The 18,852-nt window shown below is 47.1% G+C and overlaps 1 protein-coding gene across 1 annotated transcript in view; it reads right to left on the bottom strand.

The window, feature by feature from the left end:
• Positions 1-18,852, bottom strand: part of TRIM45 (tripartite motif containing 45) — a 151,824-nt gene that overhangs the window by 70,004 nt on the left and 62,968 nt on the right. The window contains exon 3 of the mRNA XM_069635771.1: positions 7,022-7,755. Coding sequence (XP_069491872.1) covers positions 7,022-7,755 — 734 coding nt within the window. The remainder of the gene's footprint in view (positions 1-7,021; positions 7,756-18,852) is intronic.

Below are 18,852 nucleotides of genomic sequence, written 5' to 3'. Positions count from 1 at the left end.
GGAGGTGCTTTTTTAATAAGCAATTCAAAGAAATTACTGCCCTATTTGGCAAAAGGTACAAACTATGCTCAGTTTACCACATGCAAGCCAACAGTGTTGTAGAGGATCTTAATGGTTTATTAAAGCAGCTTTTATCTCAAATGTGTCACTCTCTGGGTAAGAACTGGCTCTACTGTCTTCTACTTGCACTGTTTACCCTTAGGAATCAGCCAGGAAAGGAGCATCATTTGAGCCCTCACAAAATAATGACGGGTAGAAAGCTACACACACCACTCACACATGCCTGCACAGCCTCAGATGCTCACAGAACAGCTGATGTATTAGGGGAGGAGTTTGAGGGCTAGCTTAGGGATTTAACCAAATGTGTTAAAGTTATCTCTCAAGAGCTTGCACCCTGTTCAAAACAGCCGGCATCAACAGATATGGTCGACCCAGCATCTCTGCAACAACCTCAGCTCTTTCCAGGAGATTGTGTGTTCATCAGGAAGTGGAACACCCATTTCTGTTGTTATTTACTCTACGCCATCTGCAGTCAAGGTTGAAGGACTAATGTATTGGATCTACCTCACAGACGTCAGAAACGACACCAGTACCGGCCCTCTTCCCCAGGACCCACTGGTGGGCCAGCACTAAAAGAGGAGTTTGGCCAATATGTTTATGACATTTCTGTATGGGATGCGTCCCTCGGGACACACAAATATTAACTCTTCCTCATAGCTTCCAGGAACAGCGGATCACATCAAGAATATGTGTATTGTATGTTTTTCTCTCTCCCTCTTTTGTCTAGAGTTATATGGTGAGGGTATATATAGGGGGGTATAATGACACTGATGTAGCACATGTGTCAGAAAATGGGAGTGCATCCGTGCCCAGAAGCAGAAGGGACAATAAATATCAGGGGTTCTCTTGGACACTGTTGCAGATGTGCATCACCCCCGACACGGATAACCTTTGGTATAATCATATGCGGGAGGTGGGAAGGGCAAGTTCAAAAGGGGTCCTGCTACATATGTTCCCTGATCCCACACGCAACTGGCAGTCCCAGATTGTTTATTCCCATGGAAATGCCATCTTTGATAGCACAGTGTTTAGTGCACCATTTACGAGTTTCGAGGGACGGGCTGTGGTACTCCGCGGCTTCCACTGGATGTCAGCCTGTGCACGGCATGTGAATCTAAGCAGATACAAGCATCAGAAATACGATTACGGTGAGTAATGTATCCCATATAGCTTAACCAAATTATTTGAGAACCTAGACAAGAAAATGAACGAACAACAAGTAATTATGCAAATATATGCTCCAAGTTGGAACTTATGCAGTTTGTCATCAAATCAAGTGTCAATAGAATTTTTTTTCAATGACCAGCTAGCAATCGGTCAAGACCTGGTCAAGAAATGTGACCGATTTATTAGAGTGTCATAGAGGGACTCCCTCAGAAATCCAGCCATCAGCTTTTATATCCGACATCAACATGAAGAAAGATTCACATGAAACACAAGCAGTTACCACCGATGAATTAAGCACAGATAAATCTATATGCTGCGAAATCATTAACGTCTTTGAGTTCACCTCTGTAAAATGTGCGACAAACTCAGAAATAAGAGCTGACATAGAGAACCCTGAAATACCCTCGGATGCATTATGAAGATTTTCCTCTCTTGAAGGAAAAAAAAAGGAAAAATAACAAAAGCTTCCAACACCCAACAAGTAAATCAAAATAAAAAAAACAAAAAAAGCATGATATCAAGCACTAAAAAAAATGTGTAAACGATTTATTTGAATTTATAAAGCGAGGAACGGCCTTGAGGCATCGTGGTGCTTTTACAGAAGATTCATCACTTGGGTACATACAGATACAGTATGGTGCAGAAAAACAGACCCGAGCATTTATACAGACCCGAGCTGAGCATTTATACAGACATTTACAGAATTAGAAATGGTAAATTCCAAGGTTACATGGGAACTGGCTGAAGGAGATGCCTAGATGAAGAGCTTGGTTTTCAGAGCTCTTCGGGAGGCAGTGAGGGAGGTTTCCTTCCTGCATGGGAGTGGCAGAGCGTTCCAGTTTTTGGGTGCTAGCACAGGAAAGCTTGCTTTTCTGACTTTGGCTCTTTTAAAGGTAGGGACCGTGAGCTGGTGGGAGTACTGTGCCCGCTTGGGTCTAAGTGAGTTTACCCAGTGAATTATTTCTGACCGATACAGGGGTGTAGAGTGGGAGAGGCATCTATGGGTGATAAGACCTTTTTCTCACTCGCTCAAGTATTTTTTATCTGATTTGGACTTTGTTTTTTTTTTGATTTTTGGAGTCTGACAAACTCCATAGGCATCCTCTTTTGTTTGTGACACACAGCACAGCACCTTCAGTGCAGTGTCACAGAGAAGGCTTTTGGATTTCTCTTAAGGTTTAAATACCTTATCTTGGATAAACTGTTTCCATAAGTAGAAAAGTAAAATTGACTTTACTTAGCTTTTTCTCTTTGTAGACCCAGCACACACCATCTTACGCAGAGTGCTGGGGGTTACTTAGTATCCCATTTGTCTACTTTCTCTTGTAACATTTTAATGTTACCCTCACTACAATTAATGGCTGGTAGCAGTGGTTTAATTTTCCTACCATTGTTCATTTTTTACTGCAGGCTGCATTCGCAGCTGCAGTATTGCACCCATGGGTGCCCATTTTGCCAAAAAGGCCTGGTCTTTTTTTCGCCATTTCTTGCTTGTGAGGTCTTTCTTGGTTTTTACTGTGCGCGCCAAACAAGGTTTGGTCCCTTTGTTCGTTTTGTCTTTGGCGGGATTCAGGGGTGAAGCCCGCCTCGGCCTCCAGCGTGTCCGGCATGTCAGGAAGCGAGGGAGGTTCCCGAAATTCCATGTGCTTAGTCTCCTTGGTTACAGGAATGCACCCAAAGGTGATGGGCAGGCTGGCTGTCCTTGCAGGACAGCCACCCTGCTATGTGAGTGACTGCTAGGCTACGAATTAATGGGAGAATCCTGCAAGGAAGGCAGAGTCAACCACTGGACGAAGGAACCGAAGAAGAAACTGTAAGAGAAGCTTGCTGCACCCTCCTGGCCCGTTGGTTTACCCGGTGAAGCCCTGCTGCAGTGCTGAAGCTCCAAATTCTGTATCGACTAGAGAAGCCCGGAGCGGACGACTTCTTTCCTTGGGTTGGTGGGATCCACTGACCACAAGATTAACTTGACTGCAACCCCTCTTCCTGCTGACTGTACTTCTTTGCTGCTGCTGGAACCGAGTGCCAGGGGACAGGAACACTGGGAACGAGTGCATTGTCTTTAAGCAGGACTCGAGATCCAGGAAGATCCTGAGGACCCTCCCGAAGCAGGGTTACCCAAGCCTGAGCCACCTCAACAGAGTGCTGGACCTCAGAAGCAAGGAGAGCCCACAAGGTGTCCAAGAACCACGGTGGTGCTATTTGCGAGTAGCTGAAACTGCAAAGTGCCACTGATCTGGTGTAAGCCAATTGCTGCCGCCGACCTTCAAACTGCAGTGCAGGAGTCCCCATACGACGTCCCTCTTGTCCCCACGATGGATCAAATGAAAATGTGGTCGGAACAAAGGAAGTCTGGAACGGGTGAAGTATGTGAGTGGAACAGACAAACTGGGCGGAACGGATGAACTGGCGGATCGGAGGAACTTGATGGAAGAGATGAACCGGGTGGAACAGATGAACTAGGGGAAATGGATGCCCTAAGGGAATGGGTGAACAGGGTGGAACGGATGAAATATTGTAGAAGGAAAGAGTGTAGTATGTAGATGGAATGATGAAGCATGTGCATGGAACGAGTGAAGTATGTGATGAAATGGGGGAAGTATGTGGAAGGAACGGGCGAAGCATGTGGATAGAACCGATGCAGTATGTGGATGGAACGGGTGGAGTATGCAGATAGAACGGGTGGAGTAATTAGATGAAACGGGTGCAGTTTGTAGATGGAACGGGTGAACCATGTAGATGAAATGGGTGAAGCCTGTTGACTGAACGGGTGAAATATTGTTGACGGAACGGGTGAAGTAGAAGGATGGAACGGGTGAAGTATGTAGATGATCAGGCAAAGTATGTGGATGAAACAGGTGAAACATGTGGATGGAATGGATGAAATATGTGGATGGAACAGTTTGAGTCCATGGAACGGATGGAGTACATGAACTAATGGAATGGGCGAGATCTCACCCACCTAAACTAACCACCATATCACACCCCATGCTTACTCTTCTTTACATCACCACTCAAATAGAACACAGCGATACTAGGACACCATTCGGTATAACTGTTCTCATTCCATCACTTGTCCCATACCGCCCATCACCCTAACTAAACACTGCTGGTTACACACCCTCCAGCCTAGGCGTTCTCCTCAGGCCTAACGCAGCCAGTAACTGTCTGGATAACAGCCAGCCAGAACAAACACATACGCTTGATCTTTCAACCACCACACCTACTGCTATGAAGCAGCTATCACTTGAATGCCACACCAGCTGCACACATATACAGTGCTCACACACACCTTTTTGACTCCCTTTATTCTCTCTACTGACTTGAACTTCGGTTCCCGAGGGCGTTCAACCTACCAGCGCCTTGAGTTCATACCAATGGTACATAAGGCGCTATATAAATGCAAAGTAACATAACATAACATAACCTAGCCCCATATCGGGTACGAGGACATAAGGTTCAAGCAACAGTGCAAGAAGCAAACACCAGTGAGTGTTCTGAGAATAAGGAGCAGGTGCAGTGTCAAATCAGACCGCAACTACAGCTGGAAGGTGCTGTGCTCTCTAACAAAAAATGGGATGAGGGGCTGGTGAGCTGCAGAGCTGAGGGACTGATGAGGTTCTCTCAGGAAGTAGTGGTACACAAAGAAGAACTACTATGATGTAATGAGTAGATCCGTAAAGAGGTTAACGTGTATAAAGATGAATGAACGACCTGCTAAAGTACAGATACTTACACGCTTTTCTTTGTGATACAGAGGCAATGGTAGCGTGCCTGTTGGCACCAATGAGCACTGCAATCAGACTTTGTATACGTGACTCGAGAAACAGCAGTGCTCACTGACATTTTCTGGACGTGCGGGAGCACTGCATAGCTCTACCTTCCACCCTTTTGGAAAGGTGTGTGCTCCCTGTCAACGTTACATTCTGCTGTCCTTATCATGCCCGGTGCCAACCTTACCATCATAAATGTGCCGCAGCCACCCCCAGTTACAACTGTGCCACCTCCCCACCAGCGTGCCCATTGATCAATGAGCTCACCTAGCTGTAAACATTCAAATAATTTCTTCCAAGACTCTGTTGATGAGCGTAAAGCTATACCAGACCAATACAGTCTTTTCAGCAAGACAGAGACTTTCTTTACCTCCCTGCTCGTTCCAATTCAAAATGGTTGCAAATAACCCGATGGGAGATGATCCAGATTGCGAATTACACAGAGTATGGCCTCAACTCAATCATAGAGGTGTTGAGGGCCATCCAGTTAATGACACTGCAGAACAGATACATACTCAACCTCCTTGGGGCCAGGGAGGGGGGTATATGTAAGAAAATAGGGAGCTCCTGTTGGACCCATGTCCCATCCAATGACTCAGCAAATGGGTCCCTGACCCACATCATAAGGGCCCTGAACAAATGTGCATGCTGCCATGGAGAAGGAAGCTGAAGTTGGAGAGCAAGATTGGCTGGATCTGTTATTTTCATGGGCCCTTTTCCTGGTTGGGACTAGCCATAAAAGAGCTAGTTTCCATGGTTGTCCTTATAGTGGACGTCTCTTACTCCTTCCAGCTTGTCCTGTGATGCTGCCCCATGACGTTACCTAAAGGAGTTATGATGTCCCGCCTAACCCTCACAACAAGTAAAGCTACCCCTCTCTTAAAACACACGCACACACAGACAGACAGGAAAATAGAGTGGTAAAATTAAGAACAAGATGGTATGGTTAGAACATCCAGTCGGTCCCCCAGGGACACTTTATCCCCCACCTGACCTAGGGAACTATGTAGAGCACTGGGTATATCTTTCAGGTGACTGGGGAATGTTATTTTACAACCTAAACCCCCAGATGAATAAGATAGGAGGCATGCTAGGGAAGTATCGTGTTCCAAGACGGGAGTAGCAAGAGGTGATGCCAAAGAGTGCAGCTGAAAGGTCAAATGGGCTATCTGGTAGTGCCAGATTGGCTGGTCTCATGAGGAAGTCATTGTATTATCAGGTGGGGTTGACTTAATTGTTCACATTCACTCCCCGATGGGGTCCTGTCGGAGGTACGCACATCACGAGGTGGCCAAAGTTACCTTGATCAATAAGGAGAGTCTATTCTTGCAACAAAGTACCTGAATATAGAGGACCAATCACATCACAGTGTTTACTGCAGATTGTATAATTAGGTCATGTTGTAGGGGTTTTCATTTGGATATGCACGACCATTGGGGTAAGGAACTATACAGGATATTTAGATTTCTGTATAGGTGTTAGCCAATGGAGAACATGGGATTATGTTGCATCTGCTATGTCTTATATAAGTTAATTGGCGGTTTTCTGCTATAAAAGATGTAACACGAACTGGGCGTGTCGAGCGAGATTTCAGTTGTCAGTTTTACGGAACTGACTGACACTCTCGGCCATATTTCTATGTAATAAAACTTTGTTTTTCTTGCAAATGGTGCACTTACTTATCCCCTTGGAGGAGTTTATATTAATCGTTTTTTGGGCCTGCCCTACAGGGATGAGAGTCACAATTGCATATACTGGAACACCAAGAAGCAAAGCCCATGACAGGGAGAAAAGTACAAACCTGAAACTTGGAACTGTGAACCCAAGCACATGGCTTGGAAGAAAGCAGAGTCAAAAGACAATTTTTCCAAAGGTAACTTTTTGGACTGTGCACCTAGAAGGACAACATAGAGCCAATTGGGCAGGGTTAGAAATCAGCCAAGGTCCTATGTAAGGCAGAAGAAATCTGTTCTCAGACAGAATCACTTTTCCAACCGCGTTTGCATAGGCACACTACATACCTTCTCCATGCAGGGTGCACTTGGAGGGATCCACTGCTTTGGTGACTATGGCCCCAAACATCTCATAGCCACAGCACTGATCTGCCTTTTCACTGGGGGAGAATCGCATGCAGTCGTCCACACTGGGGTGGACGCTGTAGTCAGCTTTATTCAGTTTGCGGAGGCGGTGGACTACTACCCCTTTAGTCACCAAGATTTCTATGTCAGAGCCGGCAGTGAGCAGTCGCTCTGTGAAGTCAACGCCAGTCCTCATGTCAGACAGCAGCTGCCCCAACTGTGCCCGCTGCAGCTGCAGGGCATGCTCCCTCTGCATCCTTAGCTCCTCCAAGCGGGTCAACAGCCGACCCCGGTGCTCTTCCACAGCCTGGACGTAGCCATCAGCAAACTTATCTATTTCAGCTTTTATAGCCTCTAGGCGGTCAGCCACCGCCTTACCGGCTCCCTCAATCCCACGCAGGGCCCCCTCCAGGGCCCCCACGTGAGGCTGTGTGCACTTGAGCAGCTCCCGCATGTAGTCTCCATGCTTATGAATGATGCTGGCCGTGAAGTCATAGGCGTGGTCACGGTGATCACCCACCACGCAATCTCGGCACACCGGGCGGTCACAGGTCTCGCAGAAGAGGCGCAGCTCCTCCAAAGGGTGGGAGGTGCATTGAATAGGCTTTCCCATGCGGCTGCAGGGTTTGAGGTCCTTCAGCCCCACTACAGAATGAGACGCGGTCTTCTTCTGTCGCCTGAAAGACAAAATGGTTGCATGAGGTTACTTTCTACATCAGATTTTACTTCTACCACAATTGAACAAAAATGTAATTTCATTTCAAACTCATGCTGTGAGATGGGCCATTTCCCATTCTGTCTCGTCACTGCAGTCTGAGAATTTGTACTCGGCAAGTCTATGCATCCATTACAGGCAGGAGGGTGTATGCTGTAGGTGGGATACCAACATGGCTGACTCAACATTTCACCAGAAGAGATTGATAACATGGTAATACCCTTTCTTTTAGCACCACAACAACATTCTGTTTATGTGGTGCACTGCGTAACTAGTCACTACGATTAGTATCATTAGCCATCAAGACAGCCAGACATGAAAAGGACCTGGTTGTCTCTCACAGAGACCCCCGCTTGTAGACATTCCAACCTCACACCAACAAAATCCTATTAACACCAGTTTTCTTCTAAAAAAAAATCCTTGTCTGTAGGAAAGTGTTAGAGAGTTCCTGTTTAAATCCCTCTGGTTAGGGGTTTAAAGAGACCTGTCCTTCGTAAGGGGACAGTCCACCAATTGAAACCAAAACTTTATCAATGGGTAACATAGCAGGACATTCAGGGTTGACTCTTAAGAGGCAATGGGCTGCTACCAAATTACAATTAGTCCCATACAAAATACAAACATTTATTTAGTAAGGCATTAAGGTGAGCAGCAATGTCAAGTAAGTACTTTAAAACACACCATCAAAGCAAGTACATAGGGGAAAAGGTGAATGGATTCTACTTTACTGCAGGACTCTAACCTAACAGGTAAGTACTAGTCCTGTACAAGTACTAACAAATGAGGAAAGAAAGGGGTTGGAACTATATAGGAAACCAGCTGAAAGGGCCACCAGACAGTAGGTACACTTAAACGTACAGTACTGGGCCTCAATAGGTCCCAGTCCACCCCCAATAACAGGTATCTGAAGTCTTTGGCTATCCAGAGGTATTGAACTACAAGTCCCATCAGTCAAAGCCATCCTAGTCAATGGTTAGGGATCATGGAAGTCATTGTCCAAAACATTTGGAGGGCCATAGGTTGCAGATCCCTGCCCTAGAAATCGAAACAATTCTACCACTAGTGGTTACTATAACCCCATATTTTCCTGTGCATGAAGTAAACTGCAATGATTTACTACACCAAATTCTATAATAAATCACTAGCACAACCTGAAATCAGGGCCCTATGGTGGACGAGGCAGAAATGCGTGTTCCTTTGAAGGACCGTGAGGAGTTTCCAAAAGTGTTCCAAATCCCAAATGTCTGCTGCTGTTATGGGGAATGTTATAGGGGAAAGGTAAGTTCTTATTTAAACCCACAGGATAAGGAACAAAAAGGCACCAAGCCAAGAAGGGACACCAGAGGGAACCCCCAACAAGAGTGCCAGACCCAAGAGGCCACGATTAGCTGGTTGAAGAGGGCTTCACCACACACGCAGCCACTCCCTTATGCATTTCTCACCGAGCACTGCATAAAACCGGACCTCAATCTTCAAGACAAACTAAAACCCTAAGCGCAGAAAGCCCACACCAAACGGAAATAAACAGTAGGTGTGGTAAGCTTAAATCCTCACTACACCCAGGCCCAAAGTCCCCCACTCCCCCCGGCAGATGAAACAAGCTACTGGAACAGGACCCCGGACGCTGGGGACAAGTACTCACTGTGCTGGTTGCAGACAATTCAGCTCAGGAACAGCAGGTGCACAGGTGAGTTTGGGGGTCTGGTTTAGGTCTGGATATCTGTGGGTGTGGTCTCCAAGCAGAGAGGATGTGAACCCATAACACACCGCAAGCTCAGAATGACTAAAGGATCAACAAAGAACGCCCTGAAAGGCAGACCCATGAGACAGAAAATTTAGCAACTACAGATGGCGCCATAAGCAGGAAATAACCCAAGCAAGGTTCCAAGTTAGTTCCTGGAAGAGGAAGGAGCAGTCAGCCAACAAGAACAGTCCCACAATGCGGGTAGTGGCAGTCGGCGACCCAGAATCTCTCACAAAGGCAGCAGAGGCAGAACAGCAGGAAGACACTCTACTTCCAGGCCAGAAGAACCCCAAACCTTTATGATCATGGACCAGAGAGATTTGGCAGGGAGGCAGCACTGCGAGCAAGGACGATTCCCCACAAATGACAATCCAGTCTCGCCAGGTCAGACGATGGCAGGGTGCCAAAGTAAAACCCAGGGTGGGATTCCACCAGCAGGGAAGGAGCAGTGGCAAAGGATCCAGTGTCCAGCCAGTATGGTGACGCCAGGATCCCCAGCAGCAGCCCATCCTAATCAGCAGTCCTGCAGGAGTTCCGGTCAGAATCCAAGCAATGCACATGGGCTTCCACTGATAATGCACTTCCTCGAAATCGCCACACACGCAGGCACTCACTTATGCATTTCTCACCGAGCACTGCATAAAACCGGACCTCAATCTTCAAAACAAACTAAAACCCTATCACCCTGCATATACTCTAAGATCAAGCTCAGCCGGCCTCCTAGTCATACCAAAAACAGACTCAGCCAGGTTAGGCTGATCATCATTCTCAGCCTTGGCCCCCACGCTGTGGAACGCACTGCCACCCCACATCCGACTCACTGAAGACCTCATGTCTTTCCGCAAATTACTGAAAACTTGGCTCTTCCCTTAAAACCGACCCCGAACTCAAACTAACTCAAACTGGATAACAGCATCTCAATGACTTTTGCCCAAATGCTAGATCATAAATAATGATGCAGCATCATGATCCGAGCGAGAAATCGAAAACTAATAACCTCTAATGGCTCAAACCTTCGAAGTAGATAAAAAGAATAAGTTGTACGAGAGCAGTAAAAGTGGCTGAAATTAATGAAATGGATGAAATAAATGTAATGGACAAGTGGATAAATGTGGACGTGAGGAATAAAATGGATAACAGCAATTCAACTAACCCAAACTACTAGGTCATAAATAACAATAAAACAAATAACAATACAACATCAAGATCCAAGCGAGAAATCGAAAACTAATAACCTCTAATGTAAACTAAAAAAGGACAAACGGAATAGAACGATTAAAGTGGATCAAAGCAGTCAAGTAGATAAAAAGAATAAATTGTATGATAGAATTAAAGCGGTTGAAATTAATGAAATGGATGAAATGATTGCAATGGACGAAAGGAACAAAATGGACGAAAGGAATAAAGTGAAGAGGATGGAAAGATGAATACAGGAGACAGATGAGTGCACAGACAGATGGCATGGAATGTAAGAGTGCATGGTATAAATGGAACTAACAGAATAGACGATTTGAGTACATGAGACAGGTGTAGTGCATGGGACAGATGGAGAGCATGAAGCGGATCGAGTGCGTGCGACAAGTGACATGGGCTGAACCAATAATGCAGGATGAATGAACGAAGTGAGTGGAGCGGATGAAGTTGGTGGAGTGGACGAAGTGCGTAGAGCGGAGGAGTGCGTGGAGCGGAGGAGTGCGTGGAGCGGAGGAGTGCGTGGAGCGGAGGAGTGCGTGGAGCGGAGGAGTGCGTGGAGCGGAGGAGTGCGTGGAGCGGATGAAGCGTGTGGAGCGGATGAAGCGTGTGGAGCGGATGAAGCGTGTGGAGCGGATGAAGCGTGTGGAGCGGATGTAGAGTGCGGAGTAAACGGGTGAAGTGGTTGGAAGGAACGGAGGATCGATCTGGAAAAACGGGTGATGTATATGGAAGGAACGGGTGAAGTATCTGGACAAAAAGGGTCAAGTATGCTGAATGGAACGTGTGAAGTATGTGGATGGAACCGGTGAAGGGGATGGATCAAGTGAAAAATGTGGTTGGAACGGAGGAAGTATGGGGTTGGAACGGGTGAAGTATGTGAGTGGAGCGGATGAACTGGGTGGAGCGGGTGAATGAAGTGTGTGGAACGGATGGGTGAAGTGTGTGGACGGAACGGGTAAAGTGTGTGGACGGAACGGGTAAAGTGTGTGGACGGAACGGGTAAAGTGTGTGGACGGAACTGGTGAAATGGTAGAACGGATGAAGTAGGTGGATGAACGGGTGAAGTGGGTGGAACGGGTGGAAGTGGACAGAACGGGTGAAGTGGACATATGTGGATGGATGATGCATGGAGAAAGGATAAGGCGGGTAGAACAAATGAAAGGACCAGACCGGATGATGAAGGGATGACATGCATATATCGGACGAAGTGCACTGATCAGAAGGAACACAGAACTGATCGAACTGATAGTGCGCATAGAACTAAGCAAGTTCATGCAACGGATGGAATGCACAGAACAGATAGAGGGCACGGAATGGACACTACAAAAATGATAGAGTACATGGAACGATATGAAGTGCATAAAATGGTTGGAGTGCATAAAATGGAGTGAATAGAACGGATTGGAGTGCATGAAACGGTCGTAATGCGTGAACAGTCGGAGTACATGGAACGGATGGAGTACATAATGGGCTCGATATCAAGCATCTAAGGTAAACTACCATATCCACGCTTACTCTCCTTTACACCACCACTCAACTATAACACAGCGATACTATGACACCATTCGGTATAGCTGTTCTCATACCATAATTTGCCTCATACTCCCCATCACCCTAACTAAACACTGCTGGTTACACACCCTCCAGCCTAGGCGTTCTCCTCATGCCTAACGCAGCCAGAATCGGTCTGGATAACAACCTGCCAGAACGAACACATACTCTTGATCTCTCAACCACCACACCTACCGCTAAGAAGCAGCTATCACACGAATGCCACACCAGCTGCACACATATCCGGTACTCACACGCACCTTTTCACTCTGTCTACTCCCTCTACTGACTTCAACTTCAGTTCCCAAGGGCGTTCAACCTACCAGCACCTTGAGACCATACCAATGGTACATAAGGCGCTATATAAATGCAAAGTAACATAACATGTAGACTAGGACATCTAGAGGACTTTGAACGAGTCTACACTGACTTTAGCTGCAATAAGGGGTGCCTGTGTGGGATCAGGCTGTCGTGTGGGCATGCCTAGCAGCCAACACACATAAAGGGATGGTCCAAAACAGCCATGAACGGGGCTTAAAAATGTGGATAAGTGCCTCAATGGCTGTCACACAGGTGCATTAGGATGTGAATGTGGTAACAGTGGCTATAACCCAGCTGTGGCCAAAAGTAGATCACAACTGCAACCAGCCTGCTTCATAAGACACTTTCAAGGCGACAGTAAAGCTGGGACCAAAACGGGGTGCTTAGAAAATGCCCCAGTAGCCGTGTGGACCACTAAAAAGTACAAGTGCCTCCGCGACGAGAGGATGTTGAAAAGACATGATGGCTAGCAACACGTTTATGGGACCGAAAACATTAGGGAGCCACCGCCCCAAAAAAGCAAATTCTGCCTCAACAACAGACTGAGCCAATAACCTATTCAAGTGGCTCTTCATTAGGAATATTACATAAGTGTGATGGCGAGGCAATGCAATAAGAGGAGGAAGTGCTTGGTGCATTCCATGCTTTCTGCAGCATAATGTAGCAGCAGGGGGTGGAGACTAAAACAGGAAATCGATGCAAAAAAAGGTCAGATATCGATAAAAGCAAAAGAAAGCCAGGGTGAAGCCGACGACCATAGAGAATATTGCTGTTCAGTACCTTGTTTTATCAGCCATCAGATGAAGTATTTCTATGCGTTACCTGTGCCCCCTTCTCCTCGAGCACAGATGCCACTTTCGGAGTACAGACAATGGGCCTCATTAGAAGTCTGCCAGTATTACCGGGGGGATACCAGCAAACTGTAATACCGGCAGATTCCAAGTGGTGGAAACGTCGTAGGACTCCATGGGGGAGGGAGGGCGAGGGGGGGGGGGGGGGGGGGGGTTTGCCAGTTATTCCGGCACTGGTAATACCAGCGTTTTTTTGCCGGTAGGGTGGCGGATATACCTCCAGCTTAGAGCTGGCGGAAAATCCACCACCCTACCTGCAGTCTTGGAGTGTGCCGGTGCGGTTACATGCCAGTATGCAGTAATACCGGCACGTTATGACCACACCGACACACTCGTAATGAGGTCCAATATAGAGGAGACAAAAAAAAAAAGAGCTCCACTGTTCCCGACCATTGAAAAACACCTGAATTCTGCTTTTCTTTAATTATGGGGAGAGGCAAGTGTTTAGTTATGGCCGATTTACCTGCGGGCGGCTTTTGCTATTCGTTCAAGAATACACGGTTGTGTCTTGCTGCAGCCTTCCCATTGTGCCTTTAGCCAAACAATGTTCTAGTACTAATCGCTAACAGCGCATCGGGCAGGGGCAACAGCCCTAGAGAATCTAGGGCACTACCCAGTGGTGGGGCATGGTTACTGCCAGGGTTGACCTGCTCCCAGGTCATGGTCTTCATTGGCCCCTAGGCAACCCATCTAGAGTAAGGCAAAGCGCTCTTGCATAGCGTGCTTCTGCCAAGAATGCGGGTCTCGCTGCACGTGGCTATGTGAGAGGGATGGGTGGAGTGGTGTTAGGAGGTTAGAGGGAAAGCAGATGCGGAAACTCTGTGCTGTTGACGAGTGCAAGTCGGACGCATCCATTGCCTCTGTTCCAATGTAGAAACTGTAAATACTGGGGCGGGTTAGACAGAAGGGCGGCTGCAAAGCAGCGCTTGTTGGAGTGGTTGATAGAAGATCTGGGGTCTGTTCAGGGGTGTTGCTAGGTCTGGAAAAGATCTGGGGCTACGCTAATGTTGGGACTCGCGGCTAGCTAACCTTTTGGTTGCAGCCCCCAAACTTCTTTCCGGGGCTATAACCAAAAGGTCCGGGGCTATAGCTCCCCCAGCCTCCGACCCTAGCAACGCCTCTGGGTCTGTTTAGCCCACTAGACCTAGTGGGTTGTAGGATTTGGAGTGGGTGAAGTGCAAGGTTGCAAGATTTTAAAAGTGAGAAGTGAGTTGAGGGAGGGTAGCATGGGAGGATGGGGTGGGGATTAGGGCTTGGTCGCTTCCTGGGTCTTGGTTGTAGAGTCTGTCCTTGGATTCATGTCTGCTCCAGCGTCGTGCGCCAGTACAGAATCTGCAACCTGGTGGGTAACGTGCAAGGACTAAAGATTTCATTAACACGGGGTTGGGGGTATGTTTCAATAAAGGCGAACACTTTTTGATTAAAGCAAATTTAACCTATTCCAAGATGCCCCATAAAGGAATAAGAAAAGGGAGTATAACATGGCTAGTGGGACGAGCTAGGCTGGTCGGTCATGGGAGACCTCACCCTGGCCATGAGACGGGTATGAATGGCCATAGCTACCATGTAATGGGGAACCACAGAAAATGGCCACAACAGACGCGTGATGGTACTGCCTGTGCATATAATGTGCCACGTGGACACATGGAAGTATTAAGCATACAATGCCAATGCTTGACAAAGGCTTATACAGAAGCTCAAACTATTGGCTTTATCATCAGTCTTGCAGGATTGGTGTTGGTGTGCTGTCTCTGGCAGACTTTACAAATACTCAACTCACATTGTAAAATCCAGAGTACAGGGTGAGGCCCAGCAAAACCGCAGGGACTCCCAAATGTGTCATGCAGGTTTACCAGAGCCCTCAGCAGCAGGTGCATGAACACACTTTGCTACTTTGGGTATACAGCTTTGCACCCCAGAACTACAGCAACACTACTGCACCCCATAAGTGACCTACTTAAGTAGCATAGGGCTGCAGTCGCAGGTGATGAGGGCTCCATGTGGCCTTCAGGTCAAGGTTAACAATACTTGAAACCTTTCTTATGTTATGCTTAGAGACTGCTATTTCATGTTAACAGCAACACATCCCATCAGACGGCTTACAAAACGACTGCTTAATTTTTCGCTGGAGTTTCCATTAACAAGACACTCAAGTTGTTCATTATTATTAATGCATTACTCTACTGCTGATCATCCACCCTCTTCAGAAGGTTTGCAGAAATCATCATTATATCTCGATGTGGAAATGATTGGCAGTGCCATCCCAGACTTCCCACGAACACTCTCCCCCGAACACTCGGCCACTTGCACCCACTCCCATTGGCAACCAACAGAACATTGCAAGACAGAAAGTCCTAAACTGTAGCATGAGAGATTCATTGTGGAACTTCTCTGGATGTCTGGACGTGCCCAAATATGAACCTGCAAATTCTCAATCCGAGAACCCAAAGACCCCCCTCTAATGCATCCAAGCGTTCAATTCACAAATCCTAGTTTTCTAGCAGGAGGTCCCATGTGCCAGTTGTCTGGCCAACAGGGTCAGACTGGGCCGTCGGCCATTCGGCCTGTGGCCGGGCCGATCACTACTTGGAGGGCGAGGCCCTGGGGACCGGTCTCAAAATGGCTGGTGTTGAGCCAGGCAGCTTACAATATTCTACCTAGCTGAGCGGGCTGCACGTTGCAGCCCGCTCAGCAGCCAGCTCGCGCCTCGTCGTGGCACGCACAGCGAATGCATTCATCAAAGACACATGTCTTACCTTTCTTTGATGAATGCATCACAATAGAGAGTAGGCATGCTGGCCTGGCAGTGCCCCTGAGCTGAGCCGATCCGCCGGACGACGGCGTGATGCCAGGGGGCTGCCGGCTCGTGCATTGTTGCAAATGCAATGTGATTGAAGTTGCCAAGTTGTTGTTGCAAGTACAACAAATTGTTCTGGGGCCCAGGTGGTGGGTGGGCCGATCATGACGTGTGTGGATCTTTCACGCTCCCGCCTTCCATTCTGCCACTTGGTGCCTGCCGCGCACTCATTCCTCAAGTGCGTGAGGGGTATAGAGGACGTCCAGATCCAGCATGCAGAGCAGTGGAGGCAAGGGTGAGCAGACTACCAGAGAGAACGTGCACGGTTATGCCACAGGGCTTCGAAGCAATCCTAAACACAGCCAAACAATACGCACCATGGGACAGTGCGCGTGAGGCAATTCAGCAAAAGCGAGTATGCGGTTGATACCAATCCCATCTACCACCCGACTCAAAGCGGCAAGTGTCTTTTAAAAACATACATTGTTTTTAATAAGGCATTTATTTAGAGCTTGGACCACGATGCATTTCATGGTATAAACATGATTCTCTTTGAGCACTCAGCCCAACAAATCTCATGTAAGTGATGACGAGAAGACAAGAGTATCACGGCTACGTCTCCCAAGGCAGCTCATTAGCACGGGAACAACACTGTACGTCATTGAATTAGTGGTGCACTGGGAGCCCAAGGTGTTCATTTGCAATATGACACATTTTATACTGCGCCCCAGTTTTGAGTAGAGTAACACAGAGGACAAGTAGACGTTGTTATATGTCAGAGAACAAACAACGTGAGGATGCCGGGAGAAGAACCAAGAGGGTGTTTCATTTAGCTTGGCTCGGAGACCTATATACAACGACTGCGTTTAATATAACAGGGTAACTCTTAAATCTGCAATATTCTATCAGTCAATTACAGGTTGTAGCCGTTTTTGTTACCATAAGTTCAATGTTAGGACTCGCTGCTGGAAAACAACACTGTGTCACACACTGTGAACAGGCACGTTTACTGCTTTTAAGTGGTCCCTTTTTTCCAGTTAATGAATCGCGGTCAGTGCAGAAAAATGGATTAGCACAGATCACACGGTGTGGTTAAGCAGGGGGAGATGGGATTTGGACCATTGTTCTCATGGTTGAATAGTCACAACAGGGCTCTTTCCTAGTCTTCCATAGGGAAGTTCAGCAGGTTAAAGCCCTGTCCCCATGGAGGCTTTATATGGCCAGAGCTCTGCAGTGCACATGTCTCACGAGAGGCCTGTGCTCTTCTGTAAACACAGCAACTGCAGGATGGATAAAGGGAACATTTATGGTTTTTCCAATCAGAACAGTATATATCTACATTAACTCAGCATAACTTCAGATGCTGGGGCCTGGCCGGTTTATGGGAGGCACCACAGTTCGGTTTCATTACCAAGGGGTTAATCGCTGCAGCCACACCGCTGCGTACAGCGATATTCAGGCAAGGGCTTTCTGTCTGTGGCAAACTGCTGGACACAGCTGACTGAAAATACCCCATCAAAACGAAGGCTCATAAAACACCCACGCTTTCAGGAGCTTCTGGCCGGACCTAGTTTTACAGCCTTTTTTTCTTCGATTATGCCGTATTGAAAAGTATCTTTCCATACCCAGAGCCTGCGAGTGCCCCATCCCGCCCTCCCCCCACCCCCCCAGCAGTGGTGGACTGGGACATAAGCGCCGAGTACTCTGGCTGCATCCAAAAAAAGAGAAAGTGGGATGGTCGGACAGATTGGGGGGGGCTAGGGGGGAAGGGGAGAGTGTAGTGGTGACCAGGATTACAAACTTTGGCTCAAATTGTTGGATTGCAAGGTCAATACAGTAATAAAGTCTCATAGAGTTTACTTACAAAAAACACAAATTGCATAATAACGCTACATGACAACATGTACATCCTCATAGCAGCAGGTTAAACCATTAAACCAAAAGAATATTCATGTGGGTTTAATGTTCAGATCCTCAATGGTAAACTAGAAGTCCAGAATGCAAGATAATGTCAACCTGAAAAATCTAGTTAACCCCACTGTACTTCCAGTGATTTAAGACATGTAATACAAGAAGTTGTGTGTGTAATAAACAAAGATAGATAGATCTGCAGATTCTTTGTCACAAACTTCCAGCTCGTTGTTATTCATGATGTTCAAGACATTTGATTACTGACCTAAAGCAACTTTATTGGGAAGGACGAGGGCAGCCAGTTGTATACAGGAGAAAGTCTCTGGGTTTAGAGAATAACAGAGAAGAGAATTTGATGAGACGGTTTACCACCTGAAGTGTAATGTTTGCGTACGTATGGAATTTTGAGCGTGTATATGTAGACGAGTCATGGCTCCTGCACACGCGTAGGTGGCTCTACCAGTGAAACAGTAACCCTCCATAAGTAGCATTTTCCATTAGGTCGTGAATTGACACGATTCTTGGATGATGGTTCGAGGGCCACTTTTTTGAGGGGTGGCCCACTTTTTTTGGGGTATCCAGGCCTATTTCTTGTCCCAGTCTGACCCTGCTGGCCAACCGTGGGTAAAGGTAGTCAAAAATTAGTGGTGACCTCTAGTGAGGGGCACCCTGTCATGGCAGGCTTGCCCT

This window comes from Ambystoma mexicanum, chromosome 7p (assembly GCF_040938575.1).
Source record: "Ambystoma mexicanum isolate Mex_15411 chromosome 7p, UKY_AmexF1_1, whole genome shotgun sequence".
In the NCBI taxonomy this organism is placed as follows: domain Eukaryota; kingdom Metazoa; phylum Chordata; class Amphibia; order Caudata; family Ambystomatidae; genus Ambystoma; species Ambystoma mexicanum.
The sequence above is the reverse complement of the archived record's forward strand: the minus strand, read 5'-3'. Positions and strand labels throughout refer to the sequence as shown.